Below are 27,961 nucleotides of genomic sequence, written 5' to 3'. Positions count from 1 at the left end.
TTTATATAATTAGAATCCTCTTCAGTGATTCCAGTGGCATTTTTATCATGGTGGCCGAGGAGTATTTTTCCTCTTCAGGAGGTGCAGGATTGTACTGTGGCAGTGACGTTTTGCCAGAGGATTTGTTTGGGCTGATCCTTTTTCTGCCACTTCTCGTTCTGTTGGTACCTGAAAACTTTGCTAACGAAGAGATCTGTCAAGGCTATGGGGTCAGAACTGAGTTCTCTTCCTCAGTTATTACCCAAGCAAATCCTTTTGACTGGGCTGCGGGAGCCCTTCGTGTGGCTTGGGTTTGGCAAGAGCTTGGCCTGAGATAGGCTGTAGCTTCATTGGGGACAGTTAGGCTCTTGGAGAGTCAGCCTTTGAGAAAACAGGTTCTTTGTTTTATTTGTCCCTCTCCTGCTTACAGCCAGCTTCTCTCTCAGCTTTCCTTGTTACACTGCGCTGTCTGTTTATGTAGTGGTAAAATCCCTGAGCAAATTGTTTTAACTGATGCTGTTTATCTAAGAGATAAACTAGGATCAGTGGAAGCTCCTGGCAGTTGCATGGGGAAACTCTATCATGAGGAGCCATTTGAGCTCCGTCTAGGTGAGAGCTTCTGCTTCTTTCAGCACAGTTGCCTTCTTAACAAACTTGTCCCAGACCAAGCAGAGGGGCACAGAGACCAAAACTTGCAGAAATCCCCTATTTCTTGCTGCCTTTGTCTTGTGGTCGGAATACCGGTGCAGCAGAGGCATGCTGATGGACGCAGGGCTTTGGGAGGGAGGTGTTTGCTGCCAGCCTGTGCTGGGGTGGACTCTGCCTGGGGGTGCAGTGACCGGGGGCCGTGTCTCTCAAGTGGTCTGCAGCCCCATACCCGCCCCATAGCCTGCTGTTCCCTCTCCCTTACCCCAACCCTGCTTCTCGGCGGGGAGCAACCTCTTCTTCAGTTTCAATGGGTCGTGAAAGCCCGGGAGCTGCCTTCCTCGGTAGTGCCACGTAAGCCATAAACCAAAGCTCAGCTAGTTCTTACAGGGCATCTCTGCAGCAAGAAGAGCATCCGCTTAGTATTTGGAAGTCTTGGAGGATGTAGAGCTAAGTGGATTGGATCAAAGGTGGATTTAGATACGGGGAAACTTCAGCCCCGGGACGTGTGCGGGTACGGCTCCTGCATCTGCGCACGCTTTGTGTGACCGGCTGCTCCGATCGCGGGGTCCTGGAGCTGGGCGATGGAGCCGCTCTCGCCTAGCGGCCCTCCGCTCCGGGGGGCGGCTGGTTTTTCCTCAGCTAAGTAGCCAGGTCACTTGTGGCTTTGTTTAATAGATGTGCTGAGGAGTGAGCTCTTCTGCGCAGGGTTTCCCACCCTCGGCACGTCTCCCTGCCCCCACGAGCCGCCGCATTCCTGGGCAGTGAGGTTGCCTGCGAACGACGACGGCACCGAGATGCTGGACGGTGATGGGTGATGTAACCCCGGTGAGGGAGAGACCCCTTCTCCAGAGGTTGTCCTTTGTCTCTGGCAGCTCTCTGGGGCCTGTTGCCCTCGCCTTTGGTTAAGTCTTCATCCCGGGTGCCGAATTTCTGGGTTCCCACAAGCTTGGGAAGGAGGAGGGAAATCTCCGGTCACTCAGTATGGCTTCTTGCCGCCGTGCCTGGGGACACCAAGTGCACGGTGCCCTGTGCCTGCTGCTGCAAGCCAGGGCAGGAGGGAATCACGGGGCTGGAGTTGGGCCACCCGCTCTGCCGTGTCACTGGCAGGTCTCAGGTTTGGTGGCTTTGGGCACAAGGGTGCGTGGCAGGGAGAGGAAAGATCCTAACAGAGGTTGCCCACTGCAGGGGGCTTCCAGCCTTGCCTTTGAAGAGTAACGCCCGGGTCTCCTAAAAACTGAGCGTCCCTCCGGCCTCTGTGCACGCCTGTCGGCACGCCTCGACGGGATCGGGCAGCCCACAGCCCTTCCCGTGTGGGTGCTGGGGCCTCTTGGCTTTCACTGGGAAAGAAAGGTCAGTGTAAAGGGGTGTGATGCGGAGCGGTGTATAGGAGGTGAATTTGCTCCTGTTAAAGACTGGCGGGGTGGAGGAGCTAGGCAGCGGGCTCAAAAGGGGGCCACTCTTCCGTGGAGACAAGTTAAACTAAGGAATTTGTTGCCAACGGATGGTGTAAGAGCCAGAAATATTAAGGGGCTGAAAAAGGATTAGGCAGAATCATGATGGGTGGGTCAATCAGTTATTTGGCAATCGAGTAAGTTAAGGCAGTTCTGGCTGAGGAGGCTCTGAAGAGCTAACTTCCACATCATGGGATGGTATAGGCAAGCTTGCTCAGCCCTTGCATGGCTCTGGCACTCTTCCATTGAACATCTGCTACCAGCAGGGTATGAACCAGAAGGATCATTGGTTCTGCCACAGTGGCCTCTCTCGTCCTGGTCTCTCCTCCAGCATCGTCACCGTAAGGTTTGGAAGAAGAAGGTGAGCTGCAGCGTGGGAGCAGCGGCTGTCGCCCGCTTGCCGTCCTCAGGCACGGTGGCGGGGGAATACAAAGCCAGGCTCTCGTATGGGATCTGCCGAGACTTCAGTCCCCCCAGTGCTGCAACCCCAGTCCCCCCAGTGCTCCCTCCTGGGGTGGCCTGGTGTGCCCCAGCCTGCGAGGAGCGGGGAGGCTGCACGCCTGCCTGCGTGTGCATGCTTGGGTGCTCTCTTGTTTGCAGGGCGGGCGCATGGCTTCCTCGGCGCAAGGCTGGGCAGGTCCTCGTGCTGCAAAAACTTGCCTAAGAAGCTGCCTCTCTCCTCAGTCCCCTCCTGGCCTGCTTTCCCTTCCCTTGTGCCCGTCCTCCCCTGCGTTGCTGGCCCAGGAGGCTGCAGGTTTTGGGGTGGGTGATCTCTTGGCCGTTTGGGCCGTGGGTAGCGCTCCATCCTCGGTGTACCTCTCCCTGCTCCGCTCCACGCTGCAGGTCGGAAGGAAGGAAGGAAGGGGGATGCAGCGGCATCCCGGTGAGTCCTATTTGAGCCTGTGTCCCGGTTTGTGGTTGCAGCGCCCAGACGAGGGTGGCAACGCTGGCAGAACGGCTCCGCTCTGTTCTTGCCCCTGCGGGAACGTTGGCAAGACGAGGAGATGGGGTTGAATCTCTCTCTCTCCCTCTGCGGTGCACAGAAAGGACAAATCTCTGTCACACTCGCTTGCCAGCGCCGAGCTGGAAGGGTCAGAGTGCTCTGCAACCCTGCCGCAAGGATTTGGCTCGAGGACCCTTAAATGCGTAGGGAGTATACGGCTCCTTCTCCAGCCTTTTTTTTCCCCCCTTCCCCTGCCCGAGACCGTTCTCCCTCACGGCATGCGTGCGCTCTGTTTGCGTAACCTGTTCTGGCATGTGCCCTGGTCAGGTGGATTATGTGCGGCAGAGCTCTGCCAGTCTGGAATGCCAGCTATGCATCCCCTGAGCGCCCCTGGATGCAGAGGCAGACGCTCCTTTTAACGATGCCAGTAGCTTCCAGTAGCTTTCCTGCAGCACCGGTGCCTTTGGGAGAGAATTTGGGCAATGTCGGAGCTTGTCGAAGGATGTGAGAGCGGAATGCTAGGGAGGCAGCACCTCTGCCGAGCTGGGGAAGGTGCCCAGCCGAAGAGCAGCACTGGTGCAAAGCTAGGTCTGGTGGTTAGGGTGTGAGGCTGCTGGAAAGCAGTTGGCATCCCTGCCTTGCCAGGGGCTTCTTGTGTGAACTTGTTTGGGTGCTGCGAGGTTGGGAGCTATTTCTCTCCTTCCACGGGAGACGTGGGAGGCTGTGGGGTGGGGAGCTGCAGCAAAGCTGGGGTTGCAGAGTGCCTGTGGAGCACCGGCAAGGAAAGGCAGCGCTGGCCCTGGAACGGCTGGGAAAACTCAGGGCACAGTCCCTGCGAGGGAAGAATCGGGCTCTGCCTTCCGAGGCGGCTGCCGCTGGCTTAGCAGTTCACGTCCGCAGAGTAGAAGCGTGATGTCCTGCGCGCACGTGCTTCCCGCAGAGTTCCCCTTCCCTCCCTCGTCGGCTGTTGTTCATGTAAAAAGGTTTTTTAATCTCTTTACGGAGAGAACTGCTGGTTATTTTCCACTGACACCCAGGCGGGACTGCGCCAGGCACAGCACTGCACTGTTCTCCGCAGGAAGCGGAGGGTGAAACTTCTAATCCTGTAGAAAAAGCAGTTTTCCATCTGAGGCAATGCTGAACTAGCCTGCAAATCCATGTTCTTTCAGTCCTGCCCCAGAGCAGCGGGTTCCTGGCTCCCGCCTGGTACCAGGGGTGTAGTGGGCAGGAGGGAGTTAATTCCTGTGATGTTCTCATAGGCAGTGCAGTTATTCTTAGAGGGCTGGGCAAATCCTACAATATTATCAGGGTTCCTGCAGTCCTGTTGCCAGGGTTTGTCAGTAACCCCTAGGGACCGAGGCGTATATTTAGCTCTCGGAACAAGCCCTGTTTTGCTTGGTGGAATAGTATGGCTGGAGATAGTTTCCTTGGAGGATGCTGAAGGAGTACCCTGTGCCTGTAGAGATACTTCTCTCGAAAAGCAGAATTCTGCTGTACTTGCTCGGGTCTCCCGCTCACAGCTCTGGCTCATCGGCTGGGGCTGTGCTCCACTGCTTGGACCGAATCTTTTGGGTTAGGTGGTTCAAGTGCTCACCTTCGCCTCTGGACTGTGCTGTCACTCAAGGCAGAAGAATTGCAAGGTCCGTATCAGCTGGCTATCTGAAGCTGAACTCACTTGTTCCCAGACTTCTCTAAGGGCCCCTGTTGGTGCCCAAAAGCTGAACTTACGAGGTTATTCATAGGTGTTCACAGCGTGGCATGGGAGCGGAAAGCTGGGATGAGAGGGGTGCCAATGGTGGAGGTCCCGCTGTTTCTGGTAGCGGAGGCTTTTGTCCCTTCAGAACACTTGTGAGAACCACTGCCTTATCCTGAACAGGCGCTGCAAGGCTGAGCCCCCTGGTACGTCTCGCGTGGCCAGACGCGGTACCGGGGGTCTCGGTGCTCCTTGGAGCAGTGCTGCGTAACGCTGGCGTGTAAGCTGCGTGCAGCCTTCTTCTGACAGGTGAACCAGAGCAGTGAATAGCAGACGCGTGGGGCAGAGGGATCTGCGTGCTTCCCGGCCAAGCCCTGATGTTCGCGGCGATGTGCCGCACCGGCTCGTCCCTCTCTTGTGTCTCAGATGAACGGAGCCCTGGGCTCACCGCGGCAGGGCTGGCAGTGGTTTGCGCAAAGCTCCTCCGTCGGGCCTTGCCGCGTGACAGCCCTTCTTTCAGCTTTGTAAAAAACCTTCCTTTTCTGCCAGTTTTACATGTTTAAATTATTGCATAGATGTGGCAGAGGGCTCCGGTCGCGGCTTAGATAGTAGAGGTGGCACTGCCAGACTGCAAATGAGGCTTGTCACTCATTATTCCTTTCTTCCCTCCCTGCTGCCTTAAGCTGGGCTTTGCAGCAGCAAAGCCCCATGTGCTGGGCTCATCTGTGTCCCTATTGAGCTCTGGGGCTCTTTTCAGGGGGGAGAGGATGGTGAGGGGAAGCGGGGAGGGGGTGGCCGTGGGCTTGCTGGAGCTGGGAAGAAAAGCAGCTTTGTGAGGCTGCCCTGCCCCGTCAACCCAGAAAACGCCTGGCCGGAGCGTGGCGTTGATGCAAGCACCTTCCTCTCTTCGCCGTGCTGCCTGGGAGGGTGGCGTGGTCTGGCCTGCTGGGAGATGGAACCGAACTTGTTCAGCTTCTCAATGCTCTGGCTAGAAAGATCACTAAAGGTGGGGAAGTGGCTAGAGAAATATGATGGAAACTCGCTTTCTGGGCTGGCCTGTCTGAATCAACGGTAGCAACTTGCACAGAGCATCTTACCTGTCCGCGCAGACACGGAGAACAGCCTGCTCCCTCTTCTGCTTAGAAGCTGCTTATCTACTTGAAAGCAGTTGATCGCCTCTCCCCTCCAGTGCCGTTCCTCTAGATTGAGCAGCCATGGCTCTTTTGGTCTGTGCTAGTCTGTCATGGATTCTGGTTTCCAGGACCAAAATCCATGTTAGCAATGGATTGCTACTGCTTTTCAGATTGCATTTTTCAGCCTGCTTACTTGTGTCTGTTGCCTGTTGTGCTGGATGAGGTGGATAATCTCCAGCTTGCAGGTACCTGGGAAAGGCTTTTGCTCTCTGGGCAGGCTGAGGTAAGGGTTAGAACTGCTACCCGCTGAGCACGCGTGCAGGGAGCCGCTTTGTTGGGATGGCTCTCCTTGGAGCCCTAACACAGGTTTGGGGCAGTCTGTACCACCCAGTTTGCGCTCTGCTGGTGTGATATCTGTAAAAGGCAGCGTGTGCTGGGAGTGGAAAACAGCTGCCATTTGGTTATTCCATGGACCGCATGCAGTCTGCCTTCCATGGAAATTAAATTCTTTCCCACTTTATCTACCGGATATATCCTGTTGTGAAGTTTGTTTGGTGTTTTTATCTCCTGTAGTCCATCTTTGTTTTGGAGCCACTCAGTGGAACATCAAAGGCTGGATTTTCCCACCCACTTACTCGGGGAAGTACGCAGCTGGCTGAGCCTAGGGGCAGTGCCGCTTTATGGTAAAGCAAGAGTCTCCATTGGAGCAAGTGCCCGCTTCGCTTCTACATGCACTGAGGGATGTTGAGCAATAACCCAGGCCAACCTTAAAGGTACTGACAGAGTCTCCTGGGCAAGCCTTCAAACCTGGGAATGTGAGAGAGAAGCTTCTGCCTCCAGAAGTGGCTCTAGTAAATAGAAAAAAAAAAAAAAAAAAAAAAAAAGGATGTCTGAGTTTAGACCCCATATCAAAGGGATGTGATCACTGATCACTTTCTCAGGCCTTCCCTGAGAAGTTCTTGGCCCCCAGATCAAATCGCATGTCCGGATGGCAGACTGCACGTGGACCCCGGTGGGGCAGAGGGGTGAGGGCTTCAGGTGCCTGGGCACCCCTCGGCACCTGAGGGCAATTTTTCCTGCCTGCCTGGGGAACGATTGGAGCAGGTTCCTCGGACCTGGGGCCGCGGGGGCTGGCGCTGCCGAGCCTGGCAAGGACCGCTCTCCGCGCGTGGCAGGATCCTGCTGCTTATGGCTTCTGAGGTACCACCTGCATTACGAGGGACGGATGGCAAGACCCGAGAGGGTCTTACAGACCCAGGGTGGTCCGTCACCCCGGCTGTAGGCGGCAGCTTTCCCGTTGCTGGAGAGAAGATGGGACTCTATTCGGAGCGAGCTGCTTGGAGCCAGGAGGCTCTGGGGTGGTGAATGGTGGCTGGCAGATGGGCTGACAGGCTTGGATCCCTGCCTCGCCTCACCTCACCTGCGGGGAGACATTCTTCTTGCATCTGCTCATCAAGCCCCGTGCTGGCTAAGGTTCACCTGCCACCTCCTTGGTCTTTTTTCCCCCGGGGAAAGAGATGAGATGTGCTCCCTGTGGCAGCCCAGGCTCAAGCTATGCAGCTGCATTCGCGGTGTCTTCCCTCGGTTTGCTTCCCTGCTGCACGTTGGCTGCCCGTGCCGGGCTGCTGCCGCGGGCAGGGATCGGTGGGGCCGTGCCCCGTTTCGAGGGGGTCTTAGCTGCAGTCCTCTGTCTGAGCTGGGGAACGAACCGAAAGCCTTTCCAGCTAGCTAATGCTGATACTGCTATTGTTATAAGGCTGTGGCTCTAGCTAAAAACCAAACACGCCACTACTAATGGCTTCCTCGCAGAAGCCTGGAAGGGTGCTCTGTAGGAGCTGGCTGTCTGATGTGGCGCAGGGTAAACATGTACTTCCCAATCTCACACCGTGTGGTTTTTCTTTTCAGATGAACTTGGTTTTTCTCTCCCCAAGCGTGCCGAATTCTCATCCCCTGGGAGAGGAGCTGTCTTGCTTCCTTATCCTTCCCTGCAGGGTCCTGCCACAAGTTCTGATCTTGCTGGGGCTTTGACAGCTCCCTGGTTTGCAGGGTGTTCCTCTCCTTGGCAGGGCAGTTCCCAGGCCAGCTCGCGTTCCAGGCGTTATTTGCTAACAAACTGCAGGAGGGATTTCTGAGCTGCCTCGCTGGGATGAAGGGTACAGCCATACATCTTGAGCTAGCCTGTTATTTTAAAGCTGCCGTTCCTTTTGCTGCTGCCGTGGGCACCTCTGAAGAGGTGGTGTGCTGCAGACAAGCCCAGGTACCTGCTCTGCCTTCCCCGGGGTAACACCTTGTTTGCTCAGCAAAAGGGAGAGAAACAGCAGCTTGCTTGGTGCTTGGTTGTGCTGCAGCACTCGCTCCTGTGCTTGCACATCCGACGTAGCTCTCTACAGCAAGCTCTCGAGTGCTCTTTGGGGCAAAGCACTAGGAGTGCGTCTGTTCTCAGCAGGGTTTCACAGCAGCATGGGCAAATTGAGTTGGACAGAACACGACCCTTCCATTTGTGGGCGAATGTGAAGCTGGTAGATAGAAATAGCTCAGAGATTTGTTAGTGGATGAAGCTTTGGTTGCCTGGGAGCATCTCTGCTTTGGATTCAGGCGGGGGGGGGGGGGCATATCTGCCAAATTCCTCCTAAACTCTGCCTTCGTCCCAAGCTTCCTACCGACACCAGCTGATCTACTTCATGCTCTTCTGGCTCATGAGAACCCTTGCCTGCTGAGCTCAGAGCTGCTGGCTGGAACCCAGTTCCCAGGCACTGAAGCAGGAGGGAATCTGAAGAAACCCAGGCTGGAATTGTTTTTCTAGACTGATAATTTCTCCCAGACAGCTCTCAGTTAGACTCCTAGCCAGCTGGACTTGCACTTTCTTTGCCCAAGGGAGTCTTTTGTAGATGTGGAAGTGCAGCCCGGCTCCCTTGGGGCTGCGAGTGATGCTTTCAGCAGCGTCCCATCCTGCAGCTCTGCTTGTGGCATCTGGATTTAAATGCCACGGAGCCAGAAGGGAGCGGGGCAGGGCTGGTGGGAGAAGCTGGCTGTGACTGGAGGGTGCGTGGATGGTGATGTATAGCCTTACAAAAACTGGAAGCATCCTCTGCTCAGGGGTACAGTTCTGGGAACAGCCTTGCCAGTGGGAGTATAGGGTGTGCAGTGTTGCCTTCTGCATTAAGTGTAGCTGCTCTGAACTCATCTCAACTTGTCATCACGCCCACCCAAGTGCTACTGTCATGCGGAGTCCAGTGCAGGAACTGCAGGTCCATCTGGATTTAACCCTTCTTCCCCACATACTCGTTTTCCACGGAGCGTTGCCTTTGTGCTTCAGGCTGGGCTTTTCCAACTCTGCCTACAGGAGAGCAGCCAGAAGAGCGGAGGAAACAAAAGGAAAGAGATGCTTTAAGGTGGCAGCCGGACCATTCCTGCTGGTGCAGGCCTGTGGGCAAGCTGCCTCTGAAGGGCAGGAGGCTGCGTTCATGCCCCCAGCCTCCTGCCTTCCCACCCGGAGGGATGGTGGCCGTGCCTGTGTCGTCTTGTGGCACCTTGGCGAGCGTGCTGGCGTTCTCTCGCTCCCGCAGAGCCTGGCCCTGCTCTCCGGGAGCATCGCGCTTGGCAGGGGCGGCTGGCGGTGGTGCTGGGAGCGCCGGGCTCTCGGGTGCCCAAAGGGAGCTGCCTGCTCCCGGCTGCGTGCGCTGTTACGCCGTCTTTGCAGAAAGAGGAGGGTGTGATTAAACGCTTTCTTCCTCCCCAAAGCGAGGATGTCGGACATCCCACCCCCCTGCGCCCAGCTGAAGCGTGGGAACCCTTTGGAAAAGTGCTGCCCCCGGAAATCGGTCCCCCCGAGCGGGTCCGTGTCTTTCTGCCAGAGGATGAAGAAGGGAAACAGCAGCGTGGACCGGAGCCCCTGCCCTGTGAACCGGGACAGCGAGCCTCCAGCCCCTAGGGACCCTCTGGGCCATCGCATCTGTCGCAATAAGAGAAAATACTGCTCTGGGGCTTCTGTTTCCCTAGCGGAGTCCGGTGGCTGGCTGGCTGGCTCCTTCGCACATATTCCGTGCCTTTTGCTCCGCTTTCCAGCGGGGGCTTTTCCTCCCCCGCCGCAGAGGTCTGCGCTCTGACCCTCTGCGCGCAGATTTGCGAGGGCTGGGCTGCAGAGGACGGGCGCTTTCGGCGCTGCCCTGGGTTAGGCTGTCTATGCAGAAGGGTCCCGGGGGTGCGCATCCAGCCACTTCTGGGCTAGCGAGGCAGTGGTTCCTGTCCCAGGGAAGGAGAGGGAGGACACCGAGGGGTTAGGCTGCTGGGGCTTTTATGCAGGAGACCCCGCTTGCCTTTCGGAGCTCCGGGTGCAGGAAGGGGAGGTTTGGGAGCAACCCGCTGGGAGCATGCGCTGGGGGAGGAGGAAGGATGCTGCCATGGCTGTGGAAGGGCACTGAGGATGCACACAGCTTTAGCGGGACGTGCACTGTTTCTGCAGGAGGACGCCTTGCAGAGGGACCTCAGACGGCCCGGCACGGTGGGAGCTTTGCGCAGGGAATGCCGGCTTTGCCAGAGGGAGTTTCTGTTCCTCCTCCTGGCCACCCAGCCCGGTGGCTTCTGTGCTGTATTAAGTGGGGCATAACGGGACTTCAGCGAGGTGGGACTCTCCGGGGCTTTGCTCCCCGCTCTGCCAGACGGGCTGGCCTCTGCGTGGCACCTCGCTCCCTTATAGCACGGGACGCAAGATAGCGTTACGTCTGAACGTATACGCGTGTACCCTTCGTGTCTCCGGCCCGTACGACCAGCAGTTGGTGGGGCTGGGAATCCGCGCTGCCGTGTCTCCGAAGTCCAACCCGCGCTGCCACGCTCCTCCGAAGCGACAGCCGGTCCTCTACCAGCGTGACGGCGCGTATACGAGGATAGAGTTGAAAGGAGCTGGCGCTTGCTTGAAGCCTGCCTCAGATTAAAGGCTTTTCCTTCACAGTAAATCTTGCATGTCTTACATCTTAATGTGTTACATTCTTTGCCCTGGAGCGGGGCTGGAAACCGGCCACTGTAACGCTGACCTGTTACAGGAATCACGCCTGCGTACGACGTGGGAGATCTGGGTGTCGTGCTGGATGCTGCTCCCAACTGGGGTGGGAACCAGTTGGCCTCGCCATGTGGGAGCCTTGGTCAACGGGACGGGCGAAGTCACAGCTCGGGCTGTGGAAGCTGCGTGGTGAGGCTGTGGGGTCTGCGTGGCACTTAATGCCCGTAGGGGACAGATAATTGGCTCTGCCGGTTCGTTTCAACTGCGTCTTGACTTGTATGCGCGTTTCGGGCGTTCGGTGGTTGTTTCAAACTAATCCTAGCGCTAGCTCTGCATCTGTAGCTAATGGCGGTTTAACACCAGTTAACAGCCTTGCAGTTCAGACAGATGGTCTGACTACGCTACGGGGGTGTCAAAATACAGGAATAATTGTTTACAGGCAGAAAACTGCCTACGTGGGAATCGACACCCCAAATTTCTCGGCGTTTGTTCAGAAGGAGCCCGTGGCCTCAATCGATAAAGGATGCGTGCGGCGGGCTCCCTCTCCCAGAGAAGGGGCTGTCGGAACGGCTTAAAGCCAGGAGAATCGTGGGGCTGGAGAAGGGAGAGCCGTCACCTGGCGTCACGGGGCAAGCAGCGTGACCTGGCCAGGCTGGCGGGCACTGTCCACGTTCTCCTGGAAAGCGAGCGCTTAGAGGGCAAGATGCTTTACGGTGGCACGATGGAGCGTGGCCCCCTGCTTCTGCGTGTTGCGGGGATGGTCGCAGGGCAGGCAGCAGGTGAAGAGCGAGAGAGGTGGCTGCAGGAGCGTGGTCTCTCCTGCCCTGCCTTGGCGGAGAGTAGCAGGGCACATTCCTCTGCCCTGACTTCAAAGGTTGTTGCTGCATATACAGAGCCCAGCAGCCTTGGCAACCCTTGCTGGCTAGAGCGTTGGCAGCAGCTGTTTGCTGCTGTTCCCCAGCTCTGCTGGGCTCTCGCTGCCCTTTTGGCCTTACCGCTTTGGGAGAGATGCCCGCTCCCTCGCTACGGGAGCCAGGGTATGTGCTGTGGGTATGTGACTCTGCTTTCCCCAGCCTGCTGCTCCCAAACCCCTTCCAGGCGGTTTACGTTGGCGTCTTTTCTACCTGCTGTCTGTCCTGTCCACCGTGCTGACCTTAGGGGAATTTCGGAGTGCCTCGAACCCGCGTTTCAGTCTCGGCACCCTTTTGGAGGGGTATCTCCTCATTCGCCGAGGAGGGAAGCTGCAAGAATGACACCCTCAGCTTAGGTCCTTGTTAAAATGGAGCGAGATCGACCCGGTCCCAAGGGCATACCCACTGGTAGGATGGGACGTGGCCCCTGATCTAGAGCACCTTTACGCCACACCATAGTCCCGTGGGGACACGCTGCATCTTTATGGGAGGAGCGGACAAATAGGTGGTCACCTGAAAGAGATAGCAAGGGGACTTATCAGGATTCGTAACTACTTTATCAGGGCTGGGGCAGGATCAGCAAGCGCAAGCCTAAGTCGTCCTCCATTGTCATTTCTCTGTGCAGTTGACAGAACTGTGTTTGTTCCTGTTGCTTTATATGCCAGCGCTGGGTGGGGAGGGGGTATTGCGTAGGGACAGCAAGCTGCTCTCTTCAATCGGGAGCAAACCTTTCTCGTGCCTACCGTTTGCATCCTTAGGTCGCCTCAGGCGAGTCCCTGATGTCCCGTGGTTTCTCCCCTGATTTAAGCAGAGCAATATCCCTGTGTCTCCAGGGGAGGGTGAGAGAGAGAGCTGGGTTGTCCGGAGTGCTGGTGGAGGTGTTGGGGCTTTTCCAGCCCTGGCTGCTTGCCCAGCATTTTCTGAGCCATCCAGGTGACTTCAACTGCATAACCCTGTCCCTGTGCTGGGAGCGTTGCTGCAGCCCAATTAGGAGATTAAAATCTGCTATTAGGAAATGAGGCTGATGCAGTGTGGGCCAGCGGTAGTTTCTTGCTTTCAGCTCCTCCAGCTGATTGTGGCTCACTGCCTCCCTCAAGTCTCCTGAGCTTTGTCCACCAGATCCCAGCCCTCCGAGGGGACTGCAGAATAAGTCTCTTGTAATAGTTGTGCGTTCCCCCCTCCCCGAGCGTTTCAGGTATATCCATTGCAGCAGAGAGGAAAAGGGGTCTGACTGTGTTGTACGGAACAGACATTATGGGGAGGTTGTAGAGGAAGAGGTGATAATGGAATTGCCAGCAACAGCCTTTGGAGGTCCTGCTAGTCTTTGCCGCGTAAATTAGGTGTCTGGCGCGCGTGGTAACGCAAGACAGATGGACCTGGGACCTCTAGGGCAAGAGAGTCTGCTTACTTGCTCGCCTCTGTCTCTTTTTCTCTCTGCCAAGATCCCATGTAATACCCTGGCCGCCGCACTGCAGAGCGCATGCCTTCGGCACAGAGAGGTCTGAGGCTTTATGGAAATCTAGTGTGAGGGGTGTTGCCAGAAGAGAAATAAACTTGGTCGCTACTTTCTTCCTCCCCATCCTCGCTGCGTGTGCATCCTTCAACTACTCTGTGTCCTGGGCTGCACCCTTGGCAGTACCCCTCCATCCTGGCAGGGCTCCTGGTAGATGCCGCTTGGATGTTTCTTTGGCAGATGGATCCTTTTCCCTTGAGGTGTGTCACCCATTTCATACTGCGCTAACTGACGTTACCCAGCTGTGCTTCTCGCCACCGTGCCCCTTCCCTGCCACCGAGTACGTTCTTTGCGTGGGTTTTAGCGGGCACCTCCTTCCTTGTCTGGTGGGCTCAAGCGCTGCTCGGGCATCTCCCCTTCCTGGGGAAAGGCAAATGCTCTTTTGCCACTTATTCTGTCTGCTTTCCCCTTTATTGGGTTAACTTTTGTTGCAGCACACGGAAAAGGAGGCGCGGGGAGGACTCAGGGTGCTCCACAGCGTTGTTCTGTAGGGGCCAGGCTTGTCAGCAGCGTGGCAGGAACGGGGGACTCTGTTGTCCTCTGTGCCACTGATAAGGCTTATCTGCCTTCTGCTGTTGTCCCTGCAGATCTGCAGGGGTCAGGGTTTCTCCCTTGCTTTTATCCAGGCTGTTCTTCACGGGGCTTTGATCTGCACCGTTTCTCTGGCTGGGTGAGGGGTGATGCTTTGCAGGGCTGCTCTGGGGGGGGCTGTGCGGGCTTCTGGGGGTGAGCCAGAGTGGGGTGAGGAGTCGGACGCAGGGGCTGGCTGAGCACAGGGGCTCCTTGCTCGCCCTGACTCCGGCAAGCTTTTCTCCACGGCCAGTGGAACCAGCCTGTGCTGCCCAGGGACGAGCGGGGCAGAGCGGTTCTGCTTGGCAAGTCTGGGGGCAGAGTTTACTCTGGTCTGACCGACTGTTTTTGCTCTGTTTTTTTTTTTTTTTTTTGCATGTGCTGTCCTCTCCCACGTGGATTCTGGATTATTCATTACTAGGTAAGAACAGCATTTATCTCCTTTCTTGGACTGAAAGTGGGGCAGGGAGGCTGGGACGCATTTGGTCTTGACACACAAGGACGCCTTGTGTGATGGGAACTTACAGCTTCAAGGGAGCGGAGTATGTGTGCGTGGGAGGCTGATTACTTGGATCAGGCTGTTCCTGGGCAGTCGCTAGCCCAGCCAGCGGCGAGCACGTGTGGGTGCCTGGACGGCTTCTCGGCGTGGAGGGGGCTATCTTACGCGGGTGGCAAGGGTGAGCAGAGCACACGGGGAGAGGGGGGCAGAAAGAGCACGTCCCGTTTGCCCGCTGCCACAAAAGAAACTGCCTCTGCCCCTTTCTCCTTGTTGTTAGAGGCGTGGGAATAAACCTTCCGTTTTGCAGAAGCGGGACGGGCTGTGCCTCGGTATCAACTGCTTGGTTAGGCATCAGTGGCTGGGGAGGGATCAGGAAGATGGAGATAAGGGTACCCGGAATGCTTTAAACTGGGGGCTGTCTTTCTCCCGTGTCTCTGCACCAGCAGCCACAGTCAGTAGTGATGCTTTCCATCCCAGGAAAGGTGACAGGTCTGGCTTCTCTTGATGCTCCCACGTTCCCGCTGCATGACCGGGACCCACACCAGACACCCCCTGTAGATGGATTGAACCTTTCTTCTCTGTTCGGTTTTAAATCTTCTAGTAAAAAATAAAAATAAATAAAAACCTTGGCCTTCTCGGCTTCCTGCTAGGACCATTAATGCTGTGCGATCACAGAAAAGAGCCCAGCTTGTCTTCCTGGCCCTCCTGCGGGCCGAAGTGATGCAGAGCCTTTTGAGTTGTGCAGAAGTTCTGCAGGAGAGCGTGTTAGGGGCAGGCAAGAGGAAATGCTGAGAGTTGCAGGACTCCGAAGCAGAAGGGAGCTAGCGCTGTCGGATCCTGTCAGGCTTTTGCTTTGTACCACCGGCAGTACGTTGGCTTAGAGAAGTAGGGGGGAGGCAGTTTTTAATGAAGCTTATTTTGGTTTTTTCCTTGTTTTACCCCTAAGGCTCTGGAGTGGGCAGCTACAAGTCCTTCACTGAACCTCACTGCCAGCTCTGCTGGCCTCTGTTGTTGGCCCAGAACCTGTTTGCTTGGAGTGACTGGCTGCCGCTTCTCTAATCCTGCTTTACCTGGCTGTGGGCTTTTGTGCCATGCTGTCTTCCAGCCTGTTTCCTTTTGGGCTAGTGATCCCTTATAGTAGTCCTGTTTGCTCACAGCATTTTGCAGCTAGAGACTGTTCTGCATCCTGGCATCTGTCTCTTGGATTTTGCTGTAGCCTTAAGAACGTAGTGTACCTGGAAAGGACTATAAATCTCTCATGGTTTGCTACTCCTGGTCCAGAAGATCTCATGGTAGTGGGAGATGTGCTGTGGGTGCTCTCCTCCCAAATGCTTGTGTGCTAGACCTGGCCTGTCTTGGTGGATCAGGGAGGAGATGCCCTGGGAACCGGAGCCCTCCATCCTTGCCTTGTGGTTCTGTCTTTTGCCTGGTCTCCTGAGCCTGGACTCATGCCGTAGTCCTCGGCCTTGGCGCTAATCGCTGGGCACAACAGCTGTAGTTTGGTCCTCGTTACATCCTCTTGGAAGAGGGAATGTGCTGGCCCTGCTGTGAGAAGAGAGCCCTGAGAGCGAAGGCAGCCTCTGCCCTGGCTCTCCTTGCAGCTGGAAGGGCGGTTGTTTTCCCTGTAAGGGTTACACGAGAATGAGCGTGCGGAGCAGTGAACGCTCGGTGCTAGTATTACTGCTGGGAGCTTTTTGGAGCATCTGTCTGTTCTGAAGTGCCAGCTTGTTCCTTTACCAAGAGGAGAAAAGGGTCAGCTTATGCTTAAAAGGAAAGTGTGAGGTTAATGGTCAGTGCAAGTGCAACATTCTCACTCCCTGATAACTTCCCTTCTGGAAACAAAACCCACGCGGGTTTGACTTCGGTAAAGATCAATAGGCTTTATAGAGGCTGTTCAAAATCTTCGGGGTCAGTTGGTCAAGTGGGGTGAATTGGGAGAGCTTTGCCAAAGGTTATAACACTTAATTGGTAACAGTGCCCCCAGTTTGGTGCTGTGATTTAATAGGAAACCTGACCCTCTCCGTGCAGCCTCTGGAGCCCAGCTGTGCTGGGAGAGCAGTGGCCTGGGAACGGCTGGCAGCTGCCGAGGGTGCCGCTAAACAGCTCTCGCAGAAAAGCCCAATAGGGTTTGATAGCCTTGGCAGCATTTTAAGAGCACTAACGCCAGCTCTAGCCTGTAATTTTTTCCCGGTCTCTGCTGTTTTCCTCGTGTGTGTTAGGTTATCTGATGGCCCAACCAAGGGCCACCCCTCCTGCATCGCAGATGCTCTGGGGAAGCACGTTTTGGCCTTTTAAAGACAACGTGGAGTCTTGCAATTTAAAATACTGATTCCTAAAAAATATCGCCATTTGTCTTGGGTTTCCTGGGCTATAGGGTCGCTCTCTTCGGGAGAAACTTAATTGGATGTGGCAGTTCGCTGTTAGGAAGGAGCCGGGCAGCTGTGGGCTGAGGCTAGGAGCGGGAGCGAGCCAAGCCCTTCGCTGTCGCTCCGGGAACGGGGTGCTTGCCGGGTGCAGGACCCCCAAAAACCCTTCTCCCCCACGGCCGTACCAAGCCGTGCTCCCCTGCCTGCTGCTCCGGGGGCCACCTTTTTGCTCCCGCAGTGCCGCTGTCACGTCTTCTTGCCAGAACCGCGGCTTCCCGGAGCGCGGCGCGTTGAGAAGGACCTTGGCCACCGGCATCGGGCATCCTGGAAGGGACTGTGGTAGTAGTGCTGTCCTTGAGGCATACGTCTGCCTGCTGCCCTCTGCTAGAGGCTGGCTTACGCTGGAGGGTTTGTCTGGATCCCACCTACCGGGAGACGCAAGGCTTTGTTCGTCTGTGAAGTGCCGTGCCCATGGGTGAAGATGCGACGCGAAGCAGAAATAGCTGGGGAGGGAAGACACCGCTTAACTCGTGTGAGGAAGGGGTCAAGTGAGCTGCCTTGCTTGGCTCGGCGCGGGAGCCCGTTATGGTGCTGTGCTCCTGCTGTGGGCTGCTGGGACGGGAGGAGTGGTGGGGAAATGGTGGAGCTTAAATGGGTTGGAGGAGGTAGGGTAAATGCAGGCTTTGTGCCGGAATCAGGTGGGAGTGGGATTAGTAGGCTGACGATGGGGAGTAGTGCAGGATGTTATTTCAGGGTCTGCATTAAACAATTAAAAGGGAATTTTCTTTAGCCAGAGAGAACGGAGTTAAATGCTGTGAACGGAGGCAGCTGCTTGTGCTGTCTGCCCTACATGGGACTCTGGCAGTGACAATTCTCCAAAGGGAAAGAGAATGAATTTTAATGAAACCTTGAAAGACTTTAAATTTTCATGTTAACGTCAATTATTCAGGACAGTCGAAAAGCAACCTTAAAGCTTCATAAAAAGAGAGGAAAAGAAGAGGCCAGTTTGATTTTTTTTTTTCTTTTTTTTTTAGATTAATTGATTTGCATTTTGTTCCACCGCAGCGAAACATGGACGTTTTAAAGACACTGGTGTTGGTTATTGCTTCTGACAGCAGTGCTGAGGAGGAAGGATATTAGGAAATGAGTTATGTACTGCCTGGGGCATGGTAGAGGTACCAAAAGAGCCCAGTGGGGCAAAAGACTGTTGTCAAGGACACGGGGGCAGTATCCATACTGGGCAGCTAATGGGATTGCAGGCTGACTGCTGCACTTGCTGCTCAGCCCAGAAAATTGCCTGCGTGGGAAGGACCCCGTGTGCTTTTAGCCTCACCGGTTCCCTGCGACGCTTCTGTTAGCGTGTGGACTGGATGTCCCTGGCTTGGAGGCAGGGGCTGCAGTCCTGGCCCGAGAAATGCGTTCCCACTTTCTGACCTAGGAAGGGACGGTATGAGCCAAGGCACGGCTTGTACCGAGCGTGATGCCTGCCCGTGGCTCTGTCCCGGTTGAGCCTGGGCGCTTCCACAAAGGGTGGTACCCAAGCGGGGGTACCTCTGCTGTGGTGGGCTTTCCACCCCGCTGCAGCTGAGCATCCATCCCAGCAGCTGAGGCTGAGCCCGTGGAAGCGGCCGGGATGGCGAAGAGGACAAGTGCGTGGTTCCATCGCCTCCCGGCCAGCTGCGCAGAGGGTGCGAAAGCCGTGTTCGGGCTCTCGGGTGGGTCTGGTCTGCTGCTGCCGGGGCTTACGTCCCACTAAGACATCCGTGGGCCCTGCAGGATGGAACCTTCTGCCTCTCCAGGGACTTGTAGAGGGACCAAAAAGCACCTCTCGTTATCCAGCCGGCGGTACAGGCGTTCAGAGTGCCACGCTGCGGAGAAGGAGATTCCCCCGGGACCGCGTGCTCGGGCTTGGCAGCGGCGAGCGTGAAGAAACGACGGGCAAAACGCAGGGCTGCCTGCCTGCCTCCTGAGCCCGCTCCCCGCCGCGGGGTGGAAGGAGCCGTCGGTCGTGCTCAGGCGGGTCCTGCTGACACGCAGCTCGCTTTTGGCGTGGGGTCTGCGCCCGTGCTCTGCCCGTGACCCCGTCTCTCGCTTCGGACGGCCCCGGCGTTGAGAGCATCCTCGATTCCCACGGATTTCAGCAGCCCGACGCGCTGCAGCCTCGGCTCTCTCGGCTCTTGGAGGGGGGATGCCGTGCATCTGCCTGTGCCCACGGGCCTCGCTTGCGCTGGTTGCGCGGCTCGCTTCCTTGAACAAGGCGCTCGCTTCTCTCTTGGTCCTGCGGTCTTTCTCATTCCCCTCTCACTAAAGCCCAGGGCATCTGTCTGCATTTCTTTTTCGGATCCCCAGCAGGCTGATGCCTTGCCTCCCTTTGAGGGTGCCCCACTGGTGCAGAGGGGCTCCGTAGCACAAACACATCTTTTATTCCCTGCTGCTGAGAGCTGCCAGGCCTGGCTCTCTTCCCAGAAAGCAGTGCTAGTTTAGAACATAAGCAGCTATTGTCTTAGCCCTGGAGACTGCGATCTGAGCTCTGCTCGCGTTGCGGGGGGGAGAGGGGATGCGGCATGCTAAAGGGACTTGAGAAAGGAGCCCAAGGAATACGGGAGATTTGCAGGCTCTCCATTATGCTCTTCTCACCAAAAATAATGCGGGTGCCTACTCCTCCTCTGACATTCGAATCGCTCTTCCACCCTGTCCCTGGGGGCGGCTGTTACAGTTAGTTTATGTCTAGCAAAGACTGGGTCCTTTGTCTTGCAAGGGCTGGAGAAGGAAATGGGGGGGGGAAGAGAGGTCCCTTCTCCTCCTGGGGGTGTACCCCAGCTGGGACTGGGGTCCCTCACGCTACCCCGGTTGTGGGGATTGGCACTTGGGACAGGGAAATCGCTTAAGGCACGGACTCGCCCATCTCTAGCAAGGTGACAAAGCGGGCAGCAGGTAACACCCTGTCCCATTCGGCTTTGTACCCTCGTAGCTTCTTCCCCTCGCTGAGGGGTGCATGGGGAGGTGATTCTACTGGGAGCTTAGAGCGCGAGGTGCTGCTTCCCAAGGTTTTCTGCCTCGGGATAATAAACCACGGGTCCCTGAAGCAGGGGCTGTGTGGGTCTGTGTGCCAGCTCAGCCTCCCTGGGAGGGGATGAGACCGGCTGGGTGTGCTGGCTGCTTAACCGCTGTCTGCTTCCCTCTGTGTTTCTGAGGTATGATCAAAGCTAGTGCTGTGTGGGGTGCAGGAAGGCGGAATTATGAAGATGGTCGGCTATAAATCAGAGATTCTGCCTGCGCTTTTATTTGAAGAAGTCAAAATTCAGCACAAGAACAAAGGGATGATTTAGTCAAATGACTAGGTGGTAAATCGTCACCTGGTGTGGGAAACTTGTGCAGCACGGAGAAAATAATGGCTCTTGATGCCACAGGGACTCGGAGGGGCCGAGGGCTGAGCAGAGGGGGTCTCGGGTCTCTTGCAGTCCCTGAGGCGGCTCACGGCTGTCCTGGCTTGTTCTGGGTCTCCCTGTCCTGGGGAACAGAAACAGCTCTGCGATTCTGCGCAAGGACCTGATTGACCTGTTCTTAATCGTGTCTTTGGCTTTGATTTGTTCTGGGTTCAGCCCTGTAATCCAAGGAAAATCACTCCACAGGTAAAATTACAAGCAGGGATGGTTGGGTAAGGGAAGCCTAGAGTCCCTGCCAGATCCTCTAATCAGCCTTGAGTTGCAGGGAAGGAGAAGAGTTCCTGGAGTGTCTTGTGCCTGTTTTGCCCCTTATGAAAGCAGGGAGGGTGCAAGGGAGCTAATCACGAGGCTATTTCACGAATCATTTGGCCGTGATGAGCCACGCTCCAGAAAGAGGGTTTGAGATGCCGAGTTTTTTCAGCTTAATCTGCTGGAGTGGTGATCCTCTGCCACTCAGCGGGCTGATGCCTGCAGCCAGCCCAGGCTGAGTAAACTTTCTCTGGCTTCAATAAAAATGTTAGTGTAGTAGAGACTCTGCCCTGTGGGTTTTTTCCTCCCCCCCACCAGTGCATCCTGGTACCCAACCCACGGCAGCTTCTTAAAAGTGTGTTTGGTGGTGGCACAGAGGGGAAACCTCAAATCCTTGCAAAGCAATTACTGCTAATGAGACACTTCCTACACATCTGGTTTCAATTCTGGCTCTGTTTTGGGGACTGTTCCTCAGAGCTTGGGAATGGAGGAAGGTGGGAAAATCCCTGCCTCCTCTTCTCCCTTCAGCAGCACCCTTCTCCCAAGGTGGCAGTTGGGCTGCTCGTTAGCTCCCGTCTTGCTTGCCAAACCTAAACAATTAACACACAAAATTGCACCTCTCCAGGGAGGTTGAAATTCTTCGGCGGCAGCAATTATTGGATGCTGATCGCATGCCAATTGATTGATACGTTTTTGAGAGCAAGTGTAATGCGCTTAATTAGTGTGTAATTTACAAGAGCAGGGACGGCTGGATGCCCCGGACTTAAGAAAATCCCTGAATTAAGCGCCAACTGCAAGGAAAATGGAGGCATTTTCTTTTTTTTTTTTTAGCGTGCGATTGCTTGGGTTTCATTTCTTTGCGTAGGGATTGAATTGTCAAATTGACGGAAACTGTCTCTGGCTCTTCTGGCTTGCTCCAGCTCCTCGTCACCGGCCGCGGGAGGTGCCGCAGAGCTTGCCCGTTCCTGCAGGGCTGAGCTGTCGGCCTGCCCGACTGCTGGCTCCCTCCCAGCACCGCTCTGCCCATTGCGGCTGGGAGGTGGGTGCCCGAGTACCCCCGGCTTTCGGTGGGACCTTGGCGCCCAGGCCCCCAGCTCTTCCAGAGATCCCACGCTGGCCTTAGGTGGATTAGGTAAGCCCGAGCCACGGGGCTCCATCTCTAGTTTCTGACCGTTCAGATCAGGTCTTTGTTTGAATGCAGATTTGCGTGGATCCCGGGCCCCTCGGCTGCTGGTTTTGGCAGCGAGTGCCTTGTTATCTCAGTGCAGAATGTGGCCTTGGAGCAGGATGCAGAGAAACAGTAGGGAGGGTCACGGAGAGAGGGATTTCAGGAAGTCTGTGTCGCTTTTGTGCACCGAGCAGCGGGAAGGTGGCGTGGGAACCCTTGGCTTGTTTCCTTGGGAATGAGACAGTCCAACCTGGATCTGACTGGCAGGCTTATCGGCGACGTTAGTGTGAGGGCAAAGAAAACACTGTGCTCTTGGGGTTCTGGGATCCATCAGGGATCCCTCCTGGCCCCTCAGAGCCCATCTCTTCTGGCTCTGCAGGCGGTCCAGCTTTTTCCCATGGGCGCACTGTCATCTGACTGAGCGGGGGGGGGTGCAGGTGAACAATATCCACCCCCCAGTGCCCTCCACTGGTTCCCTCTGAAGTCTTTGAAGGAAGACTTGCGGAGGAAAGCCGCTGCCCTGCCTAGAGCCCTGGGGTTGAGCCCATGTTCGTTTAGCAGTTGTCGTTCTGCAAGACCATCTTACGGGACCTCTTCTTCAGGTTGGGATCTCCAGGCAGGGTTTTCCCAGAGGACAGCTTGCCTCGGTGAGTTCTTCCGACTTGAGCAGCAGGGAAACGGTCGGGGAATGGTCAAGCGTGTCGGGAACTGAGCTGTCAGGCAGGAGATAGTTCTGGCCTCGCAACAGCTGTGTTGGGCGACTTGTCCAAGTCGCATGTGGTTTCTCAGAAGTACCGCTTTTCATGACGTAACGGCTCAGCCCCTGGCAGAAGTAAGTCAAAAAGTATGTACTGGGTGCTCCGGAAGGGTAGGTCTGCTTTGTTCCAGCCATGGCTGCACGCCTGGCCTGCACTCCCCAGGCATGGCACGAGCACCAGCTTCCTCTTCTGCATTGCTTCTCTGCAAAGCTCGGGTGTATTCCCCTGCTCCGAGTGCGTTTCTGTCCAGGAAAACTTTCCGCAGTCAGGTGCCTGACCTTGGAACAGAGCCTCCCTCTCTCCTTTCTTTTTTGTTTTATTTAATATATAGTAAAATAAACTTTTTGTCCCCCTTCTTGATGTTAACAGCTGCTTCGTTGAGCCATAGCACGACGAAGGGAAAAATCAAAGCCCAGTGACATTTGCTGGAGTTGAAAGGCAGGTCAGGCTCTGGGGTTACTCATCTCAATTGCGCTTTTGTTCTAAAAACGAGAGGGAGAACGTGCGTACCCCGCCGGAGCGGCGTGATCTCCCGAGCCTCAGGAAGAAGGAGCAGGAGCTGCAGGGTGGAAGCTCGGCAGGTCAGCGTGTGTGGGAAGGTGCCGGGGTGTCCGGGACACCATCCGGAGATGTTGGCGCTGGAGCAGCGCTGCGTGGGTGGGTGGCTGTTGTTGCTGAGCAGAAGAGCGGTCCGGGCCGCCTTTGGCTCCGAGACCTTCGTGAGTCACAGGCGACTTCTGGCTCCACGGGGTCAAGCGGTCAGTCTTGCTGTGGCAACGCCAGCCTGAGTGGGTCTGTCTCAAGTCCCTTAACCCTTCTGGGATTCTGTTCCCCACCCGTAAACTAGAGCTAGCAGCACTCACGGGGGACACCGGCCCTTTTTTCCACCCAGCCCTCATCCCACGTGCTCTTCTTCCCTGCTGTTCTGCAGCCCAAGCAGCCAGGTGGGATTTGGGCCTGGAGCAGCACTCTTGTCTCTCATCCCGGTGCTAAAAAGCTGCAATTCCCATTTCCTGAGGGCTGCAGCACTGAAGTTGGCAGCTCTGCGGGGGTCTTGGCCAGGCAACTTCATCTTCTCTTTGTCTCCATCTCGCTCCTTCTGGTTTTCCCCTGACTCTGAAAAGCAGCTGCTGTTCCAGTCCCAGTGAACATCAGGTTTTGGCATCTGCATATGAAAGCTTCAGTCGCTATCCAGCTGCGGGCAGGCAGTGACACTTCATTACCCAGCACAAAGCCCCAGCTGGACCCAAGGGTCTCCCCACCCCAGTTGGACCTACCTGCAGGGGTACCTTAAAGAAAAGGTGCCGCTTTGGGAACGCACGTGGGAAACGAGCTCTTGCTTGACCTCTGCCCCTGCGGGTGCTATAGACCTCTGCCGCTGCCCTTCTCACGCGGTGGCCTCGGGCATGTCACTTGTCCTGCGCGCGTTAGGCAGCGTGGTCTGGGCTGCCTCGCCGGGCTGCGGCGGAGGGATGCGGTGCCCTGCCGGGGAGCGGCGAGGGGGGGATCCCTGGGGTGCCAGCGGCTGAGGGACACCCCCCCCACCTCGCCGCCTGCTGCGAAGCAGTTGGGTGAGAAGCGCTGTGTGCGCAGTAAACGATGCGTGACCGAGCGTCGTGCGGCGGCCGCTGCCAGGCGGCTGCTGGATTTCTGCCACAGCGCCTGAGGTGACCGGGCTGAGCTGGGTGAGCCGCCTTACGCCCACACGGCAAAGGCAGGGGACCCGAGACTTCCCCCGCTCGATGGGAACGGCCCCCAAAATACGCAACACCTAATGACTGCCCGCGCTCTGTTCCCCGCAGCGACTGCCCGTCTCCCACGCTGGCGTTCGCGTCCTTTCCTTTGGCGCGGGATTGCGGTCGAGTTGAATCCCCTGAAATCAAAGGACAAAAGGTTGTGACGGAGACGGCGCAATCCACATAATATTAATGTAGAGGCATCGGAGCAAAGGAAGGGAGGGAGGGCTGCAGTCCTGCAGCCAGACGCTAATATTTCATCTGCACCAGAGCTGGCCATGGGCTCTTGGCTTTCATTTCTGTTTGTCCTAGTTTCAGCTGGGATAGAGTTAACTGTCTTCCTAGTAGCTGGTACGGTGCTATGTTTTGAGTTCAGTATGAGAAGAATGTTGATAACACTGATGTTTTCAGTTGCTGCTAGTAGTGTTTAGACTAATGTCAAGGATTTTTCAGCTTCTCATGCCCAGCCAGCGAGAAAGCTGGAGGGGCACAAGAAGTTGGCACAGGACACAGCCAGGGCACCTGACCCAAACTGGCCAACAGGGTATTCCATACCATATGACGTTCCATCTAGTATAGGAACTGGGAAGTGGGGGCGGGGAATCGCCGCTCGGGGGACTAGCTGGGTGCCGGTCGGCGGGTGGTGAGCAATTGCACTGCGCATCATTTGTACATTCCAATCCTTTCATTATTGCTGTTGTCATTTTATTAGTGTTATCATTATCATTATCCGTTTCTTCTTTTCTGTTCTATTAAACTGTTCTTATCTCAACCCGTGGGTTTTGCTTCTTTTTCCCGATTTTCTCCCCCATCCCACTGGGTGGGGGGGGAGTGAGTGAGCGGCTGCGTGGTGCTTAGTTGCTGGCTGGGGTTAAACCACGACACTGTTTTTCTTCCTCTTTTTATAAATTAAAATCCCAAAATAACTGCGCCGCTCTGGGATATTTTTAAGCTGTTTTTCCCCTCTCCCTTTCTTCCCTCCATCTCCCAACAGGTTATAGCTGAGAGGGCTCCCGGTTGCCAATGGAGAAGGCTGCACGTCACTTCCTTGGCATGGGGCCGTCTCCAGCCCTCAATGCTCACTTTGTTTTTCCCCTAATAGTCACAGTGAGCTGTCAGGACTCTTCACAGTGTCACATTACCCACGTCCCACAGCCCATTGTGGGAGCTGCTGCTAACGTGGCATGCAAAGCATGGGGGAAGCCTCAGCACCCCTCAGCCCGGGTACTGGGGCAGCGGGTGAGGCTCTCTGTTCCAGCTGCATCCTTATCTGCCTCCTCTTCCATTTCCTCTGCTACGTGGCCCAGCACGCTCCCTTTCCCTGGGAAGTCGCCCACCTCCGTCCCTTGCATCCCACCCGTCTGGCCGTGCTTCCCCTGCGGCTCCGTGTCTGTCCTTTTTCAGCAGCCCTTGAGAGTCCAGCCTGAGAAAAGCACACAAGAAGCACCGTGTACTCCAAGCTCCAACCTGCTCTTAACTATCTAGTAGCTATTGTGTGGTCCTGTGAGGAGGCAGAGTGGTCCGGGTGGAATAGAAAAGAGGGGTTGAGTTGCATTTCACACTAGGAGATGCCCATGTCCTGGTGGGACAAGGACCTGGCTGTGAGGACAGCTCTTATTTCCATAGGCATCTAGAATGAATACTATAACGGTTACAGGACTTCTATACTGCCGTAGATTACTTGCAGATAAATAGGCTGTGCTCAATAGCAACTGTTAAAATGCTCAGCTGTTTAAGTGTTAACCTTCTCTTTCATCGTGTGGGTTGGGGACCTTGTTTCATCTTGTGCTCTGGTTTCCTAGACTTCAAAAGTAGTTCCAGCCCAGGTGATGCATTGGGATAGGAGGTATCAAGCTGCGATGGTAAAGGATGTGCCCCTTTGAGTTGAATGGGAAACATCTGATCCGTGGGAGCCTGTATTGGGAAGCTGGCATGGCTGCGGATAACTCCAGGCTTAGCTCCTGAACATTTCCAAATTGTGAGTTTGGTTTCAGAAAATCATCTGTTAACAAGGCAACCCACGAAGTTTCACAGTTAATGCATGTCGGCTTCTGAGTCTTGGCTGCACTTGTTACGTTCTCCAGGACCTCCCTTAGCCGTCCTTGTAAGGAAAGAGTGCAGGCTTCTCCGTGGATCAAATCAACTGTGGTATCTAACCCAGCATGCTTGTGTTGTCTGGCCGATAGTCAACAGTGAGTGCTGAGATGTTCCCGATGGGGTTTTTGTTGTTGTCGTTTGCACCTATTTAGTGTTCTGGTTCTGGGGCTCTCTGTTTCTCCCTTGTTTTGCTGTGCATGATTTAGGCTGTTGCAGTGTGCAGTATCATCGGTAACATCAGGATCCTGCTGTTTTCTGGCTACCTGCAGATTTGGGACCCCATCGTGCCATGAAAACACGTTTAAATCGATGGGCTTAGAAGGTGGGGATGGAAACAAACTCAGAGGGGGCAAGCGATGTTCCTGAAAATAAGGGTTACTACTGGAAGAATTGGGGTTTTACTGGGGAAACCGCCAGCGTGTTCCTGTGTTGGAAGCGAAGGTGGCAGTGGGAGTCGTGGTCGTGCTGCCCTCTCCGCACCCGGTCCTTCGCAGCCACCAGCGCCCAGTCCCGGGCCACGCGTGGGTCCCCAGAGGCACGGCTTGGTGGCCGGGCCATCTCTCGGTGCCAAAACCACCCATGTCTGCTACACGTGAGCTGTTGGTTTTCTCCTGCTTCCCCTGTGTGAGACGTAGGATTGCTGGGCCAGGGGTAAGGAATTCCTCACCAGGACGCAGGTGCCAGCAACCCGGCCACGATCTTCTGGGGTGGTTTGGGAGCTAGTGCCCGATGCTGCCTGGAAAGGGCTGGAAGAGGTGGATGGAAGCTGCCCCAGGTGGTGTCGATAGCGGAGCTTTGGAGGAGGGGGCTTGGGGGAGGGTAGGAAAACTTTGGGTTAGCTGTCTGTTTTCTTGTTTCTAACTGTTTTGTTCTCTCCTTTTTTTCCTTCCCCTCCCCTGCTTTCTAAAGAACATAGGAAGCTTCTTGCTGGTAAGTGGTGGTGCGTCATGCAAAAAAATACCATTTTTTCCATCCACCATCAGACTCGTTGGCTAGTCCGTGTCATTCTTCCATCCACCCGGGGTGTGCTGGAGCAATAGAAACCTTCTGGAGGTGGGTACAGGCACACCCATCCCCACAGCCTCTTGGCTGCAGAGTGTGCGCTCACCTCGAAGGGAGCTATTGCTTTTAGATCACAGTTTGAAGAACTGCTTTCCCCTCCGCCTCCACGTTGCCCAGCCCGACGTTGTTGCCTGGGCTCGATTGGATTTCTACCGTCCTCGCACGAAGCGAGCGAGAGCTGCCGCGGCACCAAGCCTCTGGAGCGCTGTGGGCGCGAAACTGTGATCTAAGGATATTTCTCACCTAGTGCTTGCCTCATATCCAACTCCATCCTCAGCCTCTCACCTTCACCAGCTTCCTGGGGAGGGTGGGGGAGAGCACTATCCCAGCTCATACTGGAGGTAAAACGGACAGGCTCGCCCGTTGACCTGGCCTCGGGGTTTTGTGGTGCGGGCTGCGCTTGATGTAATTAATGCAGGAGGGCAGAGCGTTGCTGCCAGCAGGTCGAGGGCAGAGGCTGTGCGTGCCCTCCGTCCTGACTGAGCTGTGAAGCTGCAGGTGTGGGGCAAACATGCCACAGACAATTCTTCTGGGCAGCTTTCTAGCAAAAGCGAGTGGAGGGTGGGCACGGGCCGAAGCCCCTGAAGTGTTCCCGTCCCTGCTCCTTTGGTCCCCTCGCCTCGGCTGCCCCGCACCGTGTCAGCAGTTGCTCATCTCACCCCCAGCTCTCATCCGCATGGATGTTGGTTTTTTTTTTAAACGGTGAATCCCAGCCATTAAAACAAACCATGTGCGTGCCCTGG

At 55.8% G+C, this 27,961-nt stretch overlaps 1 protein-coding gene across 6 annotated transcripts in view; it reads left to right on the top strand.

The window, feature by feature from the left end:
* The window catches only part of AGRN (agrin), a 127,658-nt gene that overhangs the window by 21,496 nt on the left and 78,201 nt on the right, over nucleotides 1–27,961 (top strand). For 3 of the 6 annotated variants that reach the window (XM_030018197.2, XM_030018198.2, XM_041124452.1), the window contains one exon: nucleotides 27,066–27,086. The exons of 2 other annotated variants lie outside the window; for them this stretch is intronic. In XM_030018197.2, coding sequence (XP_029874057.1) covers nucleotides 27,066–27,086 — 21 coding nt within the window. Of the gene's footprint in view, nucleotides 1–26,717; nucleotides 26,749–27,065; nucleotides 27,087–27,961 lie in introns of those variants that run through there. One more of the 6 variants, XM_030018201.2, reaches the window with a different exon arrangement.

The sequence above is a fragment of the Aquila chrysaetos genome, chromosome 6 (genome assembly GCF_900496995.4).
Source record: "Aquila chrysaetos chrysaetos chromosome 6, bAquChr1.4, whole genome shotgun sequence".
NCBI lineage: Eukaryota > Metazoa > Chordata > Aves > Accipitriformes > Accipitridae > Aquila > Aquila chrysaetos.
Note: the sequence above shows the minus strand (reverse complement) of the source record. Positions and strands in the feature narration are given on the sequence as shown.